The sequence below is a fragment of the Atractosteus spatula genome, chromosome 4 (assembly GCF_055471065.1).
Source record: "Atractosteus spatula isolate fAtrSpa1 chromosome 4, fAtrSpa1.hap1, whole genome shotgun sequence".
In the NCBI taxonomy this organism is placed as follows: Eukaryota; Metazoa; Chordata; class Actinopteri; order Semionotiformes; family Lepisosteidae; genus Atractosteus; species Atractosteus spatula.
The window spans coordinates 11,717,455-11,734,921 of record NC_142709.1 but is presented as its reverse complement, the minus strand read 5'-3'; the positions used below and the strand labels follow the sequence as shown (position 1 = coordinate 11,734,921).

Genomic DNA, 17,467 nt, shown 5'->3' with positions numbered 1-17,467 from the left:
AATTAAAGAGCACAAGTGGAATGTAATCAGTCCGGAGAGGCATTATTCATTGTAGAATTCTTGAGCTGTCTTTGTTAGGATTGAGTGTGTTGTTTGGTAATGTCTAATTTACTTAAATACATTTGTGCTGCTGTAACAGTTATTTACTGAGTAGAGAGTCTTATTCCAAATTTTAGTCAGATTTGAATATAAACTAAGCTTCTGGTCCTTGTTATATCATTTTTTAATTGTGTAGAAAACTATTCAAGTTTGTTTTATATGAGCACAGAAAATTGATTTTAATTTTTATCTGTTAAATATCATTTACTCTGTGATAGAGGAAGGTAGTTCTTCTCCATATTATTATTCATCAAAGCTCTTGAGATCGTAATGTCATGTGATTTGCCAAACTGCTTTATACCATATGGTGTCTCGGGAAGCTGGAGCCTACCCGGCAAGCAATGAGCGCAAGGCAGGGTACACCCTGGACAGTACGCCAGTCCATCGCAGGGCAAGTGCAAGCCAATCATACATGGGGACAATTTGGAGGCCACGGTAAAGGTAGGATAACTCCCTACTCTTGCCTGGGGATCTTTAATGACCATTGAGAGTCAGGACCTCGGTTTAACGTTAAAAGACAGCGCCCACTACAGTATAGTGTCCCCACCACTATACTGGGGCATTAGGACCCACACAGACCGCAGGGTGGGCGCCCCCCGCTGGCCCCACTAACACCACTTCCAGCAGTAACTTCCTTAGTTTTTCCCAGAAGGTCTCTCATCCAGGTACTGACCAGGCTCAACCCTGCAGAGCTTCAGTGGGTAACCAGTTGAGAGCTGCAGGGTGATATGGCTACTGGCTTTGAGGTAGTAATGCAACACATCAAATATTTTTAAATATGAAACTTATTTTAATTAAAATAGTGGAACAGAGTGATGGAATTTCTTAAGCTATGAAAATAGATCTTGTGGGAAAAAATAGCTCTGTAAACTAGAAGGAAATCATATGATGAATTTCAAATGGGGAGTGTAAAGTAAATTTTGTTTCCAGATTATTTTTTGTGTCAGGAAAACATGCTTTAATCCTCTAATCATGCTCTGTGTTTAAATGTATGTACGTAGAGGTAAGGATAAGGTCTGTATGAACGGTGCCCTGCTATTAGAATTCATGCATTGTCGTTTCCTTTTAAAGATCAGGACTGTGTGTGACTAATAAGCATAGAAAAAGCATGACAATATCAAATCTTCTAAAACATTGATTTTAATGCACCATTTCATTTCCTTTAAAATTCATCTAAATACGGGATGCAGAATTTAATTGCAGAGAACACATAGAAATGAAGAAAGCAAACCTGTTATTGTGAGAAGGATAAATTGCTACCTCTAACTTGCTCTAACACACTAAGTGTATAATTTCAAAGTCATTTTTGAGCAAATGAAGGGGTAGATCGCTACGCCTGGTGTGAATTTGTATTAGCATGATGAATGGCTACAGAAGTGTGTCAAATTGAGGGAAGGTATCTTTTGTGCTTTCACACTTCAAAGGTAAAACCATTTCTTAGGGCAGTCCTACTATTAAAATGTAATCTGTCTCACTGGTTTTCATACGGAGTGATCTTCTTAATTCCCAGAGACAAATGCAAGTCCAGCCCAGTCTTACGAGTGACAACTTAACCTAAGTTGTGTTTCTCATATACAGTACAGAAAGAAACACAAGCCTCCTTCTCTGGGCTCTTGGAAAGGTTCTCTCTGCTCTTTTTGTTCCATGCAAGCATGCTGCCTGATTTTAGGTAGGTTCCGTGTGATATTGTATTGCAAGAAAGCACTCAGAACAGTGAAGGAGACTTGTGTTCAGAAACATTCAAAGACAAGAAGCACCTGTGGTAGTGTTAAAAAAACAAAATGAGACTTAAGAGTTCCTTTCATTGTTTATTTTTGAGATGGAGCTTTGAGTAACATTGTTCAAAAATCTAAAAAAAAAAAAGTATTTCAAGCTCCTCCTGCAGTGCTTGATGTTATTTCATTTGGCAGGAGTTAAGCAAAAGACTGGTGCTGAAAGTAAAAGGGCATTAGTCAGTCCTAATGTACTTGACATCTTGAAAGTATTGCAATAGGCTGTTCCACAGCAAATGCTGTTTATTTTTTTCTGCTTTTAGTTTTTTACAAAGACGAAAATTCTGGTAAAGCAACATATGTTTTGGGAAGCTTTCACCAGACCAGTGAGGCAACCAATCATGGAAAAACCCTCTGGGGTGTGTCACTGTGTGCGTCTGTTATAGCTGGAGGTGGCACATTGTAAAATTCCCAGAGAGATTCTCTCTTTGGTCACACTGAATTCCAGACAATCATTAAAGTCTCGAATGCTACAAACCACTTTGGTAAGGGGTGGATACTACACTGAATAACGATCTAAACAGAATGTTCTATTGAAAAAAGTTTTTCCAGTAGTCTGATGAGTCATTTTCCTCTCTCCCAGAGACCATATTAACTAGAACACAAAAGATTATCGCCAAAAAATACATGAAAGGGAGAGCTTATGACAAACGCCCTAATCAGTTTCTATAAATGGACAGAAGAAATTTCATTTCTGCTTAAGTGACACCTTGATTTGAGTGATTTCTTGCCAATACTGTCTGAAGATAGATAGACCACAAATAGGACAAGTAGTGGGGGTGTGGACTGGAAGTACCTCTGATCAAAATGCCAGTTACACCCACATATACTTTTGCTTAGGTCACTTAAGCGCTCAGTTTCAGATTTGTCTAACTGCATATTAACTACAAATGGCTATGTTTTTTTTATTAATGTTTCAAGGCAAGAGCACATTGCTTATGTAGCTGACATTACAGGTGGTAAAACTTGGCCTGTTTATAAATGGTTGTGTTTATATATTTGTGTGTTTGGGAGATGTTCTGTTTTTGGTTAAATGCATTTTTGATATAACATAAAGTATTACATTATTACAGTATAACAAGTTCAGCTTTCTGTCACTGCAGCTTCTGTTCTTATTTTGAAGTGTTTGCTACAACTTTCAGGGAAGTTCTATGGTCATATTTGGTTTCTTTGAGGCCAAAACTCAGGTTAGATGATTTTTTATTTTAAAATGTAAAAGCTTGTGCTGCACTACTTTAAACACCACAAAAAGTACATGTAAGAGTAGGTATTTGCACCTCCTTGAATACGCTTAATAGTTGATGTGTCACAATTATTTTATCAGTAAAAGCCTCCTGATAAGTGAATCATAATTCCCTTCTAAAGATACAAAATAAAATGTTCATGACTTGGCCTAGCTGTGTTTTGGTACACCACAATCCCCTTTACATTTTTTAAAAACATTGTATGGTGGATGTGGTCCTTGTATAACACTATGTGGAAGATGCAAGAAGTCAAAGCAAAAGGTTAATGAGTTTTGATTTGTTAAAAAAGGCCATTTTCCAGAGAACACCCAAGAGGAGTCACAGAGATTGTATTTCCCATGGTGCTCTGAAGTCAAGTGTGATCTGGAAGGTTTTATAGTCATGACTCAAGACTCTTGAGCTGTGGGCACTCTAGTGTTGCCATGAATAGGCATTTAGAAGTGCTCATTGAATATGCATTAGAACCTATATAAAAAGTTTCAACACAAGGCACAATAGCTATTTTTGACAAGGCCATTCCTGTCTTTCAGTTATTACTGAAATGTCACATACAACAGATGTCTGTTTTTTCTGCAGAGTGAATTTAGAATGACAAACATGGTAGATTAGATCAAATCCTACATATATTATCTAGACATCTGTGCCACAGAGGCAGGAACTGCTGCCTTCACATCTATTAACTTTTGAGTGCTTAAACAAACGACACTGTGTATTTATCTACGTGTATTTGGTTTTCTGTGCCATTGCATATCTTACCTTATTTGGACCAAGGCTTAGGCACCATTATTAAAATGACAGTATGTGAATGAAAGTAAATCTCTACTAAAAATAAATAAAAGCAACCAGGTTTCCATCTTCCGAAACATGGCTGGGTAACTTGTTCCATTCTCCCACAGCCATTTGTGTAACAAAAGCCTATCTTTCTCAGATTTAAATGTACTTCTCCATACTTTCTACTTGTTCTGGTTTCACTGTTGATATTGGGTTAAATCTGGACTGGACTGACTTATCAATACGCTTGAGGATTTTGAATACTTGGATAAGATCCCCTTGTAGTGTTCAGCTCTTTTAGCCTGTCGGTGTTGGAAATTCCTTTAAGCTCTGGAATGTGTCTGGTTGCTCTTCACTGGATCGCTTCCAGAGAACACCCAATATATTAATGCAGTCTTGTTTTTCACACCAGAGTGTTATATAAAACATTAAACATTTCTAATATAAACACATAAGATCCCGTTAACACTGCACATCTTTATTTCTGAAAAAAGTCCTGTACTTAAAACTTTTGACTGTTTTAATATAGCCAGCTAAAGCAACATCCGAAACATGCAGTACCTATATCATAGTGGGGGGGGGGAAACGAAGCAGTGTTTATTCAGTGGAAAGTTGTAACGTTTTAATAATGTATATGGTAAATTCAGAAACAGTAATAGTTTGATCAATGCCTCTGCTTTTTTCTCATAACTTTTTAAACTTTGGATGACACTGTTATTTTATAAAGGAGATTTAGGAGGCAAAAGAAGGATGATATACATGGAGTGACTTTTTAACTCCTTCTAGAACTTCATTTTACTTTAATTCTTGCGGATTGATTAGAATAAACCTATATTGTGACATGCTGGTTTGTTAACAAAAGCCTTTATGGTTTTCTGTCTTCTCTAGTAGCACATCAATCTATTTCATAACTTTCTATCTGTCAGGTCTATTTCAGGCTGTCACCTTGTTCTGCTCTCTCCTTGTGCTTGATTTGTGGATTGATGAAGATGTTTTCAACTGCACTGTATCACTTGCCGTGGCAGTATATGGCAGATTTATGAGTGTACAGTATGTATCAGCAGAGAGGTACTCTGACAGTGTTCTATTTAATTTCTCAGCACTAATCAGTCCAACTAACTAAGCATAGATTTTTAAGTTTCCCTCATTTTCACAGGAACAATGTTTCTTTTCTAATGCAGTGTAGCAAATGTCAGACATTGTGTAGAGCAGAACTACTCTGAAGACCATAAAGGTAGTGGGGAATTGGTCTAGGTTAGCACCTGTAGGAACAGATTACAACATGCTCACAGACTGCAGTGATCATTTGGATTCACTGTTTTCTTTGTACGCCTGTTACTAACAATCTGTCATCAGGTGTGTTCAAGTCCTTCTTGTCTGGAGAAACATCTAAAGATGTTTTTAACTGCTTTGTTTTCCTGCATTACCTTGTAAACCTAACACAGTGTTCATTATTCTGGAACAGTATTAATCAGGTCAAATTAATAAACTAAAGATCTGTTACGTATTTGTTTAAGAGGTGTAATAATATACATTTTGCCAGTAAGAGATTCCACTGTACAGTATATCTCAAGGCCTCAGCATGAGGGATGTGTGTCAAAAGCAGGTTTGTTTTTTTTATTTTCAGACTTCCTGGAAAACCAACTACCTCAAGGCTTTTAGGACTGTATTTGTGCAAATCTAAATAATTTACAATAAGGAAAATATTTCTAGCTGCAATTGGCATTTCATTTAATGTTCAAAGTTTTGCCTTGAGACTGTTCCCTCCAGAACATACATTTAAATATGAAATTTTCATCTCCCAGGAAATTTAACAAAACATAAATTTCTAGTTGTAATATCTGAATGAGATGTTGGGAAGCTGTGTAGAAAAAGTGTAAAAAATATATAGTAAAGTATATAGTAAGGCAACTGGCAAGTAAGCAATATACATGATTACTCTTTAAAATATGTCTGCACATTGTTTGGTTTGCTGAAATAACATGAGCCTTTGCTACATTAAAAAAACATTTGCAGTTTTATTAATAGCTTGTAGTTATTTGATTAAGATTCTATAGAACTTAAACAAAGCAACATGAGTTTAATTTTGGGTGATTCCATATGAAAGCAGTTTCCTGTTGTCTTCATACCTTTTGATTTTAATGAAAAAATAAACTGTTGGGAACAACAGAAATATTTCAGAAGATGTAAACAAGGGTTTAAACTAACTTTATAGAAGGGTGTGTTAGATCCAATATGGCTCAACTTTGAGCTCTCCTGTTTCCTGAGTGGTTGATCATTCAGGTCCACAAATCATGTGCAAACATTTATGGATTTTTTAAATAAAAAGCGGAGGCCAAAAACTGACATTTTTTGATTGAATGACTTTACTTCTAGTCACCTTTTGCGTTTTTAAAGTTTTTTTACTTTTGACTTGTTTTTTCACTTCTTTGAATACTGCAACAAAGCATTTCAGCCTTCGCCTATGGAAGTTATAAATAGATAAGTGCTGTTTTTTAAAGTGTTCTTGTTTCACAGTGGACAGCTTGTCAGTTCATAAGATATCCTAGAATCTGCCACTCACTCACACTGAGCCTGTACTCATGTTTGTCTTGGTTGAATAAAAAGAAAGCTCTCTCTGGCTTCTTCTTGCATAAATACACTAATGCTACTTCAATGAGTTAAATCTAAGGAAATATTTTACAAACAACCCAGTGTCCGAATATCTCTAAATACATGGTTAATGAATAACCACAGAAACCACAAAATGTAATTTCTTATGGTGTTGTAGATGCTCTGTTTTTTTTCCTGTATACTGTACATTCCATACACTCTACTGATATAACTCTAGGTTCATATCGGCTTTATGATTTTAAATCCTGTACTCTCTTCTTTCTGAAATTAGAGCAGATAATTAAATATCCATGCTTTACTATTTTTGGTTTCGCTTTAGTGGAAAAGGTAATGCAGAATTGCATTAAAGTTCCCCACCTACATTTATTGGTTTTAGTGTGCTACCTGTACGATTTCAAGATTTTCTGACTAAGGCTTCTCTACCTGTTGCTCTTCGATTGGCGCATCTGATAGTTGAGTGAATGCTACAACAAACTGTAGAATTTTTGTAGAAATCTTTGGCATAGAGTAAACAGTGATTGGGGTTTAGTCACCCAAAAAGTACTGACTTTCAACACAAATTAGCTGTGAATAGCAGTGGTTTCCTTTAAGGATTTAATCACCAAGAATGAAGTCCAAGCATGATAAACAACAGAAGGCTTCTTTGAAATAACTTGGCCTGGTTTCATGTGCCCAGGTTGTTGGTTTTTTCCATATAAATAACACTGATGGTCTTTATTGAAGCTTACTCTTACTGTAAGCACAACTTTTGTTTTTTTTGTGAATTCCCAAAAGTTAAGATATATTGGGGGATGGGGAGGATTGGTGTTAATCTCACACAACATTGCTTGTTATTTTTAAAAAAAAACAACAAAAGGCTCCTTTTACTGCAGTGGAATCAAGTATTAATCAAGTATTAGAAACCTTAATCATGGAGGCCTCCCCAGTAAATGAACCAGTGAAAGGAATCATTGCGACTGCAGGCTAAGCCTTAGAATCTTATCACAGATACATGTCTGGACTGGGATATTAGCCAGCTGTGACTGAGTGTCCCCTGACTGCTGTGCGCCATTGGCTGAGTATTGTCATGGTTATAGGAGATGAGCTTGAGTCGACCATGAGAGCCTCCAGTTGGCCACTCAGCAACAAGACTCCTTGTTTGTTAGAAGCCTTGTTTGTTATGACCTTGTCACTTAGCTATATGGCTCTTCCATTTGATACGAACTGTTATGGTGGGGTTCAGGAGTGTCAGAAAATTATTTTATCTCAATTGTATGTTCTAGAAAAACAAGCACATGTTCTTCCTCCCTGTGCTGATGTTTACAAAGGAGTTTTCAGTAAGCCAAAATGAGAATTCACCATACTGGCCTGGGGAGATATCAAAAGAAAATGTAATAATTTACTTTAAAAAAAACTCAACTTGTTAATAATGTGGATGGTATGACTCATTTAGCCTTGTTGTGATAGACTAACTTTTCCTGCAAATTTTTATATGCTGTTTTTGGAAAAGTCAACCACACGTAGTGGCTACGCATCTTTGTTTTTTTTATATGGTTTCCTGCAGTCATCGTGTTTGCAGAAAAAAAATGCACTGGAAGTATCATACTGTCATATTTTGTGTAATCTAATTCAGTATTTTTTTTTGACAGGCTGAGAATCTAAGCCCATCTTCTGTTCATCTGCAGGTTACTTCACTGATTTGTTCTGTTGATAATTTGCATTTTTTCTTGCACAGACTGGTGTCACCTGAAATGCCCTCCCATCTTTCAAAAGCACAAAACTGCTTTCTATTGCAGAAAGTATGACATTCCTACCATCTTGTAATAGAATTTTCTTCAGAGAGTAGAGAAGGATATGAAATATTTTATGAAGTAATTCCTAGCAGGCAACAGCAGGAGCAAAAAGAATCTTTAGAGGTTCTGTTCCACACGTTCACTTATGAATGAATGAAATATTTTTAATGACATATGTCACTCCGTACGGATGTAGGCAGCATAGTGGCACAGTGGTTAGCGTTGCTGTGTCGCAGTGCCTGGGGCCCAGAGTTCAGTTCTGGCCCTGGGGTGTTATCGGCACAGAGTTTGTATGTTCTCCCTTCATTCATGTGGGTTTCCTCTGGGTGCTCTGGGTTCTTTCCACAGTGTAAAGACAGACATACTAGTAGGATAATTGGGAAAACCGTCCCTCTTGTGAATGTGTGTGTGCGCCCTTCGATAGACTGGGTGGATCACACTTTATGCACATTTGTTGCCGGGATTGGCTCTTGCTCCCTGTATCGGATAAAGCGGTTAGAAAAAGATAAATGAATAAAATGTATTTAACATACTTTATTTTAACTGTGCACATTGAGCCAACAGATGATGCAACATTCATCTCTTAAATGGTTTTGATCGTCTTCTAGCAAGGTTCCTGAGTACACTGCACAGTGTTTAGATACAGTAACACATTTCATAGAGATTTACTAGATGCATTTTGTGGGGAGTGCCACTGTCTACTTTGGTTACATCAGACGTATTAATGGTCATAAGAAAGTTAATTTAGCAAAGAGAAGGCCATTGTGACAGCAGTGCGAAGACATTAATCTCTGGAACTGCAGTGAAGTGGAACGGACAGATCTTTATCCACTCAGTACGTTATACATGTTTTCAACACTATAAAATACCTCTTTTGTTTGTATTGTTACAATGTTGCAACATTCAGATTGCTTAGATTTAAGGAACCTATTTTTTGGTTTTGGGGAAATTCTAGAGTCAAAAGAAAGTGTCACAAATAAATATTTTGAGAATTGGAGAGAGGGGCTAGAATTGTGCTCTAACACAATGTTGTAAAAGATAATGGTCTTAAACCTACTGTTGTTTGGTATGGAGAGTGCCCATTTAGGACCCCCTTATGCTGATTTTTGCAGATGCTGCTCAAGTAGATTTGACTGAACCTTAAAATTCATTCCCAGGTAGGGAACTCCTTCCCTGGGAAAATACATTCCCAGATGGGCATGATATGCATGTGACTGAAGACGTTGTGAAGTTCCTTTTGATGCAGTTATACATGGGGAAATCCTGCTTGTTAGCCTTTCAGTTACTGCTTAGTGTGTCATGGTAGTGAAGCAAATTGTACCTTAATAAGAAATAACTTAATACTGTAGGTGATGTTATACTGGGCGGTGTTATTTTTTTAAGTATTCACACAGGGTGACTTGTTTTGATGTAAACAGTTGGACAGATTACTGAATTTCATCAGTATCTTAATTTTATCAGTTTTTACGAAATGTGAAACGGAGCATTGGGATATATCGTAGTGTAGCATGTCCAAAGCACTTCCTTTTAATTGATTCTCAGTCTGTTCTTCGGTAATAAAAGCTTTTGTGTTGCAGTAGTCCCATGCTATGGCATAGGAACATACAGTACAAAAGGTTATGAACAAGAGGAGTCTATATTCAGCATATTATTGGCTAGTTAGTAGATCACCTAATTGATCTGGAGACCTTGCCCAGCCATGGTAATCACAGCATTATGGAAGCTTCTTAATATTTAAGTTATAATTGAAATTATTTTTACATGGGTTATAGTGTACTGTTTTCCTAATCTGGTTTATTTTGACCAGAGGGAGGGTTAACATTAACATGCAGAGTGTGTGTTTCTGTATACCTCTTCAGATGTACTGTATGTTTTAAAAGAGCAAGTGTTCCGTGAATTATACAGGATGCAGAACAAAGTCTGTTAGTGGTCTGAAATGTATGAATGCAAAAGCCAGGGAGGTTTCAGCTTCATGGCACAAACAGCAGGAAGGTAAAGCTGTACACGAAGTTGAAGAATAATAAGAAGTGCTTCAGTGAATGTGTTCCTGTGCTGTTATAGGACGAATGAAGTCATTCAAGTCCCTGCAGGCCATTAAGAGTTAAAAAGTGTAATAATCCTCTCCCACACCCACCTCCCCAAATAGTTGTGAATGTTCATGCATTTTTTTTCTTTAAAAATTTTATGTAATATTGTTTTTTTCCAAGTGCTTGACAATCAGCGTTGTAAACGCAAGTCTCTTAGCAAATAAAAGGTCCGTTTGTGCAACACAGACACTTAAAATGTCAGGATGCCCTTTCCTCAGTTCTTCCCTGGAGGTCACACCCCTCTCTGTTCTTGTTTTGAGTACATCTGGAGGTTCTTGGGGCTGGTTGTAGGCAAGGCATGATTTCAAGTTCTTTGGCACACTGCTGTTTGTAATGTATTTGTGGTATAAACATATTTACTGATGCAGAACATTCATTATTAAAAACAGGTCATGATAAAGGAAAAAAAAATGTTTGCTTCTTTCTCCTTAGAAACGAAAGAAAATATGTGGAGAAGTACTGGAAAGAAATCCAAGTTGGAGATTTCATCCGTCTACGGTGCAATGAGATCATTCCTGCAGACGTCTTGCTGTTGTCCTCCAGCGACCCTGACCGGCTGTGTCACATTGAGACAGCCACTCTGGATGGAGAGACCAACCTCAAACAGAGGCAGGTGGTCAGGAGTTTCATAGACCTGGTAAGATGTGGTTTACTAGCTTGAACTCTTTAGCATCTACCTTCCTCACCAGCCTGTGACTTTCACCATAATTGTACCATTATAGAAACAGCATTATTCCTCAATATTTAAGTCCCGGTATGACATACATTATATTTTCAGACAAACATCCCTATAACTACATTAAGTTGTATTTCATGGTTTAAAAATGTTTGTTTTGCCTTTTTTATGCATTTCTAGCAATAGTATGTATAGTGTAATCATTCATTCAGGTCTAGTTACGGAACAGAGTTAGTGTGGTTATTAAGTGTGTTATAGCTCTATGAAACATCTCCTTCATTATGAATCTGAAAACAAGTTGTTGATTTCGGCTTCGTTATGGTCTTGGCTAAGAGCTATCTGTTGTATATAGGCTGTACTGTAGTTGATTTTCTCACCCATTGCTGATTGAGCCAAACCTCAGTTCAAAAACGTGTTGCTGGAAAAAATGATCAGTTTATGAACAACATTTCAGCACAGTTTTGCTTTCCACATGTAGTCTCACTTTTGTGCCATTCTTTCTTACTTCCTTTTCCTGGACAAAATTCAGTTTAAGTCATCAGTGGCATTCCAAAACATGTATCTCTATTTTTCTGGAAGTTTACAAGGGAAAAAATTACTATAAGAAAGTTTGTCGCTTTGCATTATTTAAGTGTGATCATAATGTATTGTAAACGAAGGATTCCTGATGTATTAGGAAGCACTGTTTCCTAAGCTCTATATAGTCATTTTCTGGAAAAGAAAAAAATTGGAAGGGTTTGGGAGCCCACTTAAAAAGTATCCACTCATTCTTAAAAATGACTCGTATTAATTAGCAATTGGAGACCTAATTTTACCAGAAATTCACTTCTGGTTTTGTGGTTCATTCTTTCCTCACGGAGACCTCTTCGATGGTTATATTCATAATGATTTGCAGTTAATGATGCATAATTACCATTCAAAATAATTAAAATGCTTCTTTAAATGTCTTCTCACCCTGTGGTTCAGTGCCTTAGGACATCAGCTTTGCCTTGTTGTACCATACTGCAGGAAAGTGTATTTGAAACTGAGAACTGGAGGCATTTTTCACACAAAGGGTTGTGGGGATCGGGAGCAAGCAAGAGCCATGTTGAAGCTGATACCCTGGCGTCTGTCAAGAGTTGTACGAGAGAGATCATTGGGTCCCTTGGTCACTGGCAACCAATCACACTAGTTGTACCAAATGACCTTCTCCTGCTTATGATCTTATGGGGGAATATTTCTGAAGTGTAAAAGTCTAAGCTTCCTGTTGAGTTCAGGCATAAGTTTATGATGCTATTTATTTTCTTCGTTATGTGCTCAGCTAGCTCAGCTTTACTTAGTGCAAGATACTGGGTAGCTCCAAGACAGATCACCCAAGTGTTACTTCAGGCTGGCACGGTCTGAAATTTAGAACAAGCCTGCTACAGTGGGGTTTATTAGTGAGGCTGTGTGCTCTGTAGGGTGTTATGTACTATATAAGATAGAAGAGGAGGAAGGCTTTAAGGGACCCTTTGAACTTTGGTGAATTTGATCTTTCACTTTCCAGAACCACCTCTTCTTTTAAGCTTGTGAAGAGCACAAGAAATAAGAGATACCAGTGACTGTGCTGATTTAGCTTAACTCTAATTGTACTGTAAGTAACCATGTTCAGCCCAAATTAGGTCTTTAAATATTTTCTTCTAAAGTTGAGAAGTGTAAACTTTAGATAAATGAAAATGAATTTCACAATGAAAGGTGTGAAGTTACATCTGCCTGGAGCTGACTCTATGCTATGCAGTTTCTGTAGCCTTTTCTGAGTCACTCTAGACTACATGCCAGTTCCACAGGGCAGGGCTGAAGTCTTCATCTACTCTTAAAATCACATATAACAGATTAGGCTTGGGAAGGCACTTGAGGCTTATTGTTCATCCATAAAATTAGATTTATTAAATGAACAAAATAAAAAGTGAAGTGTGCTTTTGTGACTTTTGTCTTCTTAAAACAGCTTTAACATAAAACTATAACAGGTTGCAACAATAGTGGCTTTTCATATACATGGGGAATATGTTATGTATGACAAAGTACCAAAAGTACTGGTATTGTAATGCATCAGCTCTGTTGACCACTACGTATACTGTAGCTGCATTACTGGAAGAACATGGCACACAGCTTCATGTAACTGCTCAATATTTACTATTGTTGTCCAAGAAAAAGTGTTCCTTTATGGTCTCTTTCATAAACCAGATTAAATGCTTCACAGTACATTGTTCAAATATAATGACTCTTTATACATTTATATATATCTACTGTACATTTAAAAGTTAAAAACATAAAGGAAGCATGAGTATATTATATCATGAAGAATCGTCCAGAGTTTCACTGATTAGATCAGTTTTAGAGTCCAAGCATAAATTGCCACGCAAATGTCAGCTTGTATGCGGAGCACCTCACAGCCAGTCCCTTGGGTTGAATTATTAGGAGAGGCAGCTACAGACCTCAGATAAAAATTTCAGTGCACCTGCAAATCATAAATTCTACCAAGTGCTTAATAAAATAAAATGTGCCATTTTATTGGTTTCAACCCATCTTAACAGCTCATGCATGGCTTCCTCTCATTTGTAACATTTCAGTCCATATTTGTGCATTTGCTAGCTAGAAGCTTATTGATCCAAGGGTGTTATCCTTGGATCAGTAAGCTGCATATTCTCAGGATCCCAGGGAATGTAACATGATAGGGCAGCTTGTTGCAGAACTTATTTTTTTGCTTTGAGGATTTCATGCAGGTATTGGAGAGTTAGCAATCCAGAGCTCTCTGTGTAAAGATGTGCCTTTTATTTTCAGTTCACGTCCACTTCTTCTGATGTTCACATTTCCTGTTTGAAGATTTTGCTGTGTACAAAAGCAATCTATTTGGATTACCTTTCGATTTTTGGTTCTGTCAAGATCCTTTATAATGTCCTCTCTTTAAAACTAAGAACGTCCATTTCTCCATTTGTGATTTATACAAAGTTTATTTTCCAAATAATGTCAGAACCACATTTTGAGGTCTCTGTGCTGCATTTTGTACTGTAAATATGGTCTAACTTTCTTTAGTTTTCACTATTCAAACCTTGTTTTCCTTTTTTGTTTCTTTGTCCTAAATTCCTTTGAACATTCTGTTGTCCTTTTTCATTTGCATCCCCATACTAGATGAATAATTACTGTATCTTGTTTGTAGTCTGTTTCTTCATCGAGATCTAGAGCACTCAATCGTGTGTTCATTTGCATCGATTAAATAAATCCTTAGCAAAAAGAAATGGGTGTCAAGTCCAGGAGTTTTCCTATGGGTCTCTGTCACGAATGAATTTTACTCAAGCAACTTCTCGTAAAACATTGTTAATATTTTGGTTGCAGGATTGTGAATTTGACCCTATGAAGTACAACAGTATCATTGAATGTGAGAAACCTAACAACGACCTGAACAGGTTCCGTGGATATATGTAAGTTTTTTATGTTTATTTCTTATTGACATCGATTGTGTCAGAGAGGTAACTGAACTTCATTGTAATATTATAAAAACTTGGCAGTTGTGTTCTTAAAAATTCATTATTTTTGTAGTGGTTATGAATATTACTACATGAAATTAAGCAGAATTTGAGCCTAGATTCCCAGATATCCCCTTATGTTACATTAGGTGGCATGCTGTTATTTGAGATTTAAACGAAAAGGTTAAGCCCAGTAATGTCATTTGCATCATGTATGCCATCATGCTCCTAAAAAGTAATTTATTTGATCCAGTATAGTACACCTAGATAGTTCTGTATCCTGAGCAGGTGCATTGAGGATAGATCAACTGCAAGAGAAATCCCCTCTGTGTATTATATAAAAAGCATTAATAATTTGTACTGCATGATAGTACCATCAGGCTTGACCCATCCAACACAATCAGCTCCTTATTAACACCCGTAGGTAAGGGAACTACTGCTGCTGTAATACTGCTACTCCTGTTCTGGGAGAGAGGAGCTTTGTATAATTAGACTCCTAATACAAAAAATGGCTTCTGGGAATCCTATTAGTAAGTCATATCAATGCTGCTTGGTGGAGCTCAAAATCAGCTGATACAGGCCAAATGATTATGACATTTATATTGTGGTTTGATGGAACCCAGATGTCTGCCACCTTGTTTTAGCCTTCTGTTGCCAAGTTACAGAGGAGTACAGAGCTGGGTTCGTGCAGAATGTATTGTCACAGGCATGTTTAATTACATTATGGGCAGTGGCACCAAAGCTAATCAGGCCTTAAAAATCACTTTGTATCTGTAAGTGTGCTTCATGTGATGGTTAGGCAGGCTGTGAACCATGTGCACATGCGGATGAATCTCTAATAGCTGAAATTTTACAGTCTGTGGTTCTTTGAAGTGAATAGCTCAGCCCAGATTAGTAAACATGGTTTAACAGTCTTGTGTCAAAATGATGAAATAAGGGATAGCTAAAAGTGATGCACAATGAATCGTCTCGGTTACTGGTACTACACTGTCTAACAAGCAGATAAAGGTATAATGCTTGGCAGAGGGATGGGATTACAGCAGACTGTTCAAAGATTAATGCTCTTCCATTCAGTATATTTAGCACTTGGTGTTTAGTTTTCCTTTGCACTGGCCTTGAAAAGTTAGGTTTTTGCCTAGCAGCTCTTAATTCTAAATACCAAAGTTGATTTACGAGTGCATAAGAGTTTGCTAAAGATCAGGTTTCATCATTTCTGTTTTCTTAAACATTCTGATCATATGGTTCCTTTCCAACCAAAGCATCCGGTCTTCAAATGGTCTTTTTAATTTATTGTTTATTTATCAGCTATTTAGAAGCAAGTCACTTAGGCAAATCTGACAGAATTCAACAGCATTATTATAAAATAGACTGAAAACCACGTTTTCTAAAATGACACAACCTTTAGCTTGTGAAGATCAGCTCTTACGGGCACTTTTGAATCTATTGAGGTGAAAAGTGAGTTTTTTTTAAATGGTGATACTAAAATGGAAGCCACCTAATTTGATAGATTAAGCTTGCTTTTGACAAGAAAGGTCTTCGTTTAAGATTCCATATACTGTATATATGGCACTACGTAGTTTGCAATATGATAGAAATTGCTGATCCTGCAGTATTAGGCTTATAACTGACCGTTTTCACAATTGAATTATGGGGATTACATGTACTGTATCTGTATCATCTCAATTGATTTTCAAATACATAATATGAAAAAAATCTGAAGAAATACCCTTTTGCTAACAGACTATTAACATTATCCATCTATCCGTTTTCTAACTGCTTAACCCAGTTCAGTCGCAGGAGAAACAAATTATGCCGACAAGCAAAGGTGGAAGTTGGAGTGCTCCCAGGGCAGGATGTTAGTCTTTCGAGGGCACAGACATACTGTACATAGCCACACACTCACTAACACCATGGCCAGTTTTCACAGAAAAACTACCAGTATCTCTTTGGACTGTGGGAGGACACCAGAGTGCCTGGTGAGAGCCTGCACGGACATGAGGAGAACATACAAACTCCTCACAGACAGCACCCCAGGTCCAGAACTGAACCCCAGGCCCCAGTGCTGCGAGACAGCAGTACTAACCATTACACCACTTTGTTGCCCCTTGCATTATAAAACACCTTTCATACCAAAAGGTCTCAAAGTGCATTACATATAAAAGAGGAAACCCACTTCACACCCCCTGGAGAACCACCACACCCACCTGGGTCTGCAGCACCAATACCCTCTACAAGGCAGGCTGGGGGAGCCATGAGGAATGACTTCAGTCTTTGAATGAAAGGGGAGCTTTAGGTAGGTACACCCAGAGTGCAGTTTAGCTAGGACACTGGCGTTCACTCCCCTACTGTTTCAAGAAGTGTTGTGACATATTGAATGACCAGTTCAAAAGGCAACACCTCCTACAGCTCAGTGTGCCCAGTCACTATACTGGGGCATTGTTTTGGAACTTCTGGTCCAGAGGGAAGTGAACCACACAGTGGTCCACTAACACCTCTTACAGCAGTATCCTGGTTTCCTTAAACCCCCATAAACTGGAGCACATGGAGAAAATCCATAGGTAGAACAGTTTTTTTTTACTGTCTCTGTGATAAAGGTGCTTGGGGTTTGCTAGCAGCTCCATCATATCATATCAACTCATATCTGGCAACTGACTGAGGTTAAGCAGGTGTGAGCCTGGCTAGTACCTGAATGGGAGACCCCCTGGGAAAGCTAAGGTTGCTGCTGGAAGGGTTGTTAGTGGGACCAGTAGGGAGCACTCGCCCTGTGGTCTGTGTGGATCCTTATGCTCCAGTGTAGTGATGGGGACACTAAACTGTAAAAGGTTCCTTCCTGCAGATGACATGCAAAATCAAGGTCCTGGCTCACTGTGGTCATTAAAAATTCCAGGGCTTTTCTTGGAAATTTTAGGGGTGTTACCCCAGTGTCCTGGCATAAATTTACCAATCATGGC

At 37.7% G+C, this 17,467-nt stretch overlaps 1 protein-coding gene across 1 annotated transcript in view; it reads left to right on the top strand.

The window, feature by feature from the left end:
* Window positions 1-17,467, top strand: part of atp10a (ATPase phospholipid transporting 10A) — a 57,371-nt gene that overhangs the window by 12,562 nt on the left and 27,342 nt on the right. The window contains exons 2-3 of the mRNA XM_088914695.1: window positions 10,791-10,995; window positions 14,386-14,471. Coding sequence (XP_088770821.1) covers window positions 10,791-10,995; window positions 14,386-14,471 — 291 coding nt within the window. The remainder of the gene's footprint in view (window positions 1-10,790; window positions 10,996-14,385; window positions 14,472-17,467) is intronic.